The 6,000-nt window shown below is 48.5% G+C and overlaps 1 protein-coding gene across 2 annotated transcripts in view; it reads left to right on the top strand.

Annotated features, from left to right (window-relative positions):
- The first annotated feature begins 208 nt into the window (after positions 1-208).
- Positions 209-6,000, top strand: part of tent4b (terminal nucleotidyltransferase 4B) — an 80,220-nt gene continuing 74,428 nt past the window's right edge. For both annotated transcript variants that reach the window (XM_048546421.2, XM_048546420.2), the window contains exon 1: positions 209-882. In XM_048546421.2, the coding sequence (XP_048402378.1) occupies positions 434-882 (449 nt within the window). In that variant the 5' untranslated portion in view covers positions 209-433. The remainder of the gene's footprint in view (positions 883-6,000) is intronic.

The raw sequence follows: 6,000 nt of genomic DNA, 5'->3' as shown, positions 1-6,000 counted from the left end.
GCGCGGCATTTCGGGAGGGCGGTTGGACGTCGGGGGGATCTGAGGCGTGAAAAAGACCGTTCGAAAATAAACCGAAAAAAAGAACGTAGGCGCGAGACCCTTTCTTTGTCGCGTAACATCCTCGTCGCCGTGACATCACAACGGGCGGCCAATTGTTGCGCGAGGAGTTCGCAGCTTCCAGCTCGCGAGTCATACGGCGGTCAGGGCACGCTGCGCGCATGTGCAGTGAAGCGTCTGTCGCCATTGCTGTTGAGATTGTTCTCGTTCCGGCCCGGTGACAAGCTGACGGGGGTATCCGACAAGATAGAGGAGCTGACGGATGGTGGGAGGGAGAGAAAGAGAACAAGGTTATTAGAGACCGAGCGGAGGGTGAGGAGAAAGAGAAAACGAACAGACGCTCGTTTTCAGTGAGTATTAACCTCGTCCTCGTTTGATGGATCCGAGAGTAGCCTGGTTTCAGCCAGAACAGCTCGGACCTGCCAACATTTTGTGGATGCAAATTTGGGAAACGACGCAAGGGCTGAGGAATCTGTTCTTTAATAATAACTGTGCGGCGGCAACGGCGACGGCAGCGACGAGTGTGGGCACCGAGACTATGTTGAGGGATAGGAGCAGCCAGGGAGGAGGGGACTTAGGCGTTCAGAGGGATTTCCTCCCACTCGAGCCCAGCGCAAATAACACTAACTTCTCAGCTAGCCCAGGAGAAGGTGGCTGCAGGAAGGGCTACCCCGACAACAGCAATAGGACCAGTGGCACGGGCAATAAGAGGAAACGGGACAACAAGGCAAGCACTTTCGGGTTAAACTACAGCCTCCTGTCTGGAAATGGCCATTACAACGGAACTCCCTGGAAAAGCCGGAACTACAGCGAGGGAGTCTTGGGGTAAGAGTTCTTAATTGATTCTCTTCCCCCCCCCCCAAAAAAAAAGTGGCTTCACGTGATCCTCCTCTCCGTGGATGCTTGGTGAAAGCTAACTCCAGTGTTTGTCATGTCGCAGGAGTTCGCAAATCGTGTTTTAAAGTCAGCTCTGTCAATGCCCTCGTTTATAATGCAGCTAATTCGGTGAACATCATAGATTGTCCACGTGTAAAAGTGGTACTGTCCTAATGAAAATATGACTGAAAAAGTTTATTTTTTGAGTTACAGAAGAAAGAATTTTGCGTTTACTGCTTTTCAAATCACGCATTTGGTGCACTTTATCACTTCATGATGTGTTAGCAATAGAAGGAAAGTTTAGCCATTTTGTAAGACTGCCTGTTTAGGATCATTAACTATACCCATCAGACGCTGTCTTGTAATACAGAGTCCATTTTGTTTAATTACATAAACAGTTTTTATTAATGTGAAATGGCTACATCAACCTCTTGCCCTATTTCATCTGACACTTGGAATGTGTGAAATTTTAGAACGTTCATATTGTTCATTAGTTGACTTTTGCACTGATGTATGGTCTTTGAGTCTAAACAATGTTTAAATTTGTACAGAAATTTTAGTGTTTCAGTTAGCATCTCAAAAATAGGAATGTATTTAATTTACTTCAATTGTGCATCGCTATAGTACAGATGTTTGTTCAAGAGGATAATTGAATTTCTACACTGCAGATAAAAGCCATGGTGCATCAAGTCTGCACTGACTTTCTGAAGAACATCTCAACTAACCCATGGCGGGGGGGACCCATCCCCATAACTGCATTAAGCATGACTAATCCACCTTGCTTATCCATCTATGCGCACTGTGGGACAGTTTAGCATGGCAGTGACCCTTAGCTGCATATCTTTGGACTGTGGGAGGAAATGGGAACATCTGGCAAAAACCCATACAGACATGAGGAGAAAGTCACCCAAGGCTGCGATTGAACCTGGATCTTTGATGCTATGAGGCAGCAGCGCTAACCACTGTGCCACCACGAGACATTGGAAAAAAACTTGTTTCTTTGCCTCTTTATTTTACGATGTCTGCTTTCACTTTGAAACATCACTGTAGGTGATGGCTTTTTTTAAAATATGATTGGTACATTGTGCTTATATTACAAAAAAGTTTTCCCCTCACACAAAAATTGAGAGCAGACATGCATAGTGAATTTCATTCTGCCCACGTGGTTTCCATATCTGTTTCTTGAAGGTCAATATGGGTAAATATGGCAATTTGAGCATGTAGATTTTGGAGTGAGTGGCAAACTGGGGATTTGGAAAGAACATTCCCAAGTGTAGTGCTGAGAATTGGATACAATATTCCCGTTGAGGCCAAAACAGAGTGCTTATAAAAGTTTGCTTTATGTTCCTTAAACCGAGTATCCCACACATCTTAAAACCAACTTTCATAACCTGTTGTCCTGCCATCAACAGATTTGTGCACATGTACCTCTGGACCCCTCTGTCCCTGCACTACTTTTAGCAATGTTTTTCATTCGTTCTATGTTGTCTGTTTCTTCTTTTCCACATGTAGGTTGTGGGGTACCAGTCAATCTGATGATAAACAACCCAGTTTTACAAGGCCAAAAATAATGCTTTTGCATAAACTTGACATATGAGCCTACCTCACAGCAACAGAGTCCCCCACTGCCACCAAATCTTCCTGACTATGATACGCTGTATTCACATTTGCATGGGATTGAGCCGACAGTATAGGCTATGTTGCAGGTTTTGTGGAAATTTGAGATATGTCTACAAAGCAGACCCGTGTGGCAAACCCCTCAAAGGGAAGTAAGACTTTCAACAAAACAAATGAAGTATGCATCTGGATTCAGGCTAAGGATCATACACTTGCTTGTGTCAAATGTGCTATATCGAGGCAGTATTAGTGGAAAACTACTGCAAGCAAGGTAGAAGCAGTAATCATACCTAAAAGAAGATACCCAATAACATGGCATCCCATTGGGGTCACCAACTGAAATTTTAGGGCTATGAGTTCCAAAGCAACATGTCCTCTTTAGACCCTTGCAGTTTTTAAAAATAATGGACACGATTTAACTAACAAATCCTCGAGGTGGTCTTGCTGTGTTGAAAAGACCTGTGCAAAAGTAGATAACCAGGTGTAGTGCTGGTTGAGCACAGCAGGCTGAGCAGGAAAGTTCATGTTTTGGGTCCAGACCTTTCTTCAGAAATGGGGGAGGGAAAGGGGATTCTGAAATAATCAGGGAGAGAGGGGGAGGCGGATGGAAAATGGATAAAGGAGTAGAAAGGTGGAGAGGAGACGGATATGTCAAAGACGTGGGGATGGAGCCAGTAAGGTGAATGTCGGTGGGGAGTTCAGGTAGGTCAGTTCAGGGAAGACGGGCAGGTTAAGGAGGCATCATGAGACTGGTAGGTAGGAGGTGGAGGTGGGAGGAGTGGATCAGTGGGAGGAAGGATGGACTGGTTGGGGGGGGTGGCGGGGACAAGCTGGGCTGGTTTTGGGATGCGGTCGGGGGGAGGGGAGGTTTTGAAGTTTGTGAAATCCCTATTGATACCATTGTACTGCAGGGTTCCCAAGCAAAATGAGGTGCTGTTCTTGCAACCTTCAGGTGACATTGTTGTGGCACTGGAGGGGGGCCAGGATGGACATGTCATCTGAGGAGTGGGAGGGGGACTTCTGCTGGTTTGCGACTGGGAGGTGTAGTCGTTTGTCACAAACCAAAGGGAGGTGTTCCACAAAGTGGTCTCCAAGCCTCCGCTTGGTTTCCCTGATGTAGAGGAGGCCACATCGGGAACAGTGGATACAGTATACCACATTAGTAGATGTGCAGGTGAACATCTGTTTGATGTGGAAAGTCATCTTGGGGCCTGGGATGGGTGTGAGGGAGGTGGTATGGGGGCAGGTGTAGCACTTGTTGCAATTGCAGGGAAAAGTGGTGGGGCTGGTGGGGAGCGTGGAGCGGACAAGGGAGTCATGGAAGAGTAGTCTCCCCAGAAGGCAGACAAGGGTGGGTGAGAAAAATGTCTTTGGTAGTGGGGTCAGATTGCAGATGGCTGAAGTGTCGGAGGATGACACATTGGATCTGGAAGTAGGTGGGATGGTACGTGAGGACGAGGGGGATTCTGTTTTAGTTGTTCTTGCGGGGAGGGGTTGTGAGGGATGAGTTGCGGGAAATTCGAGCGACGTGGTTGAGGGCGTTTTCGAACTCTGTAGGGGGGAGGTTGCGGTCCTTGAAAACCAAGGACTTTTCGATGTCTGGGAGTGGAATGTTTCATCTTGGGAGCAGATGTGGCGGACTTGAAGAAATCGGGAATTGGGGATGGCCTATTCGCAGGAAGGTGGGTGAGAGGAGGTGTATTCTAGGTAGCTGTGGAAGTCGGTAGGCTTGAAATTAATATCCGTTTCCAGGTGGATTCCAGGATACCATTCCAGGAACAATCCCAATTCCGAAGCTACATTGGCCCTATTCCCACCACTTCCTCTGTTATATTGATGACTGTATTTGCGCTGCCTCGTGCTCCTACACATAGCTCGAACAGTTCATCCACTTCACCAACGCCTTCCACCCCAACCTCGAGTTCACCCGGACCATCTCCGATACCCCTCTCTCCTTCCTGGACCTCTCTCTTTCCATCTCTGGCAATCATCTCAAAACTGATATCCATTTCAAGCCTACCGACTCACACAGCTACCTACAATACACCTCTTTTCTCCCACCGTCCTGCAAAAATACCATCCCCTATTCCCAATTTCTTTGCGTCCGCTACGTCTACTCCTGAGATGAGGCATTCCACTCCCGGATGTCCAAGATGTCCTCGTTTTTTGAGGACCGCAACTTCCCCTCCACAGAGGTTGAAAATGCCCTTGGCCGCATCGCTCGCATTCTCACAACTCACCCCTCACAACCCCTCCCCGCAAGAACAACCAAAACAGAATCCCCCTTGTCCTCACGTACCACCCCACCAACCTCCGGATCCAACACGTCATCCTCTGGCACTTCTGCTATCTGCGCTCTGACCCCACTACCAAAGACGTTTTCCCTCCGCACCCTTTTATGTGCCTTCTGGGGAGACCACTCTCTCTGTGACTCCCTTGTTTGCTCCCCACCAGCCCACCACCCCCGGCACTTTCCGTGCAATCGCAGGAAGTGCTACACCTACCCCAACACCACCTCCCTCACCCCCATCCCAGGTTCCAAGAAGACCTTCCACATCAAACCGATGTTCACCTGCTCATCTTCTATTGTAGTATACTGTATCCGCTGTTCCCGATGTGGCCTCTTCTACATTGGGGAAACCAAGCGGAGGCTTGGAGACCATTTTGCGGAACACCTAAGCATAGTTTGTGACAAACGACTGCACGTCACAGTCGCAAACCACTCCACCTCCCCCTCCCACCCCTTGGACGACATGTCCATCCTGGCCCCCCTCCAGTGCCACAACGATGCCACCCGAATGTTGCAGGAACAGCACCTCATTTTGCTTGGGAACCCTGCAGCCCAATGGTATCAGTGTGGAATTCACAAGCTTCAAAATCTCCCCTCCCCTGACCGCATCCCAAAACTAGCTCACTTTGTCCCTGCCCCCACTAACCAGTCCATCCTTCCTCCCGCCGATCCCCTCCTCCCACCTCAAGCCCCACACCCACCTTCTACCTACTAGCCTCATCCTGCCTCCTTGACCTTTGCGTCTTCCCTGGACTGACCTACCCCCATACTAACTCCCCACCTACACTCACCTTTTACAGACTCCATCCCCGCCTTCGACCAATCTGTCTCCTCTCGACCTATTCTCCTTTATCCCTCTTCTATCTGTTTCCCCCTCTTTCCGTATTTAATTCAGAATCCCCTTCCCCTCTCCCATTTCTGAAGAAGGACCTAGACCCAAAACATCAGTTTTCCTGCTCCTCTGATGCTGCTCGGCCTGCTGTGTTCGTCCAGCTCTACACCTTGTTATCTCACATTCTCCAGCATCGGCAGTTCCCACTATCCCTGTGGAAAAATAGATGTTTTCAACTCAAACTCTGGACCGAACAGCAGCAGCAGCCACCAACCCAGGACTGAATACATCATGTGTACAGGGACCATGCATTGACTTGAGCTTGATG

This window comes from Stegostoma tigrinum, chromosome 16 (assembly GCF_030684315.1).
Source record: "Stegostoma tigrinum isolate sSteTig4 chromosome 16, sSteTig4.hap1, whole genome shotgun sequence".
NCBI classification, from domain to species: Eukaryota; Metazoa; Chordata; class Chondrichthyes; order Orectolobiformes; family Stegostomatidae; genus Stegostoma; species Stegostoma tigrinum.
The sequence above is the reverse complement of the archived record's forward strand: the minus strand, read 5'-3'. Positions and strand labels throughout refer to the sequence as shown.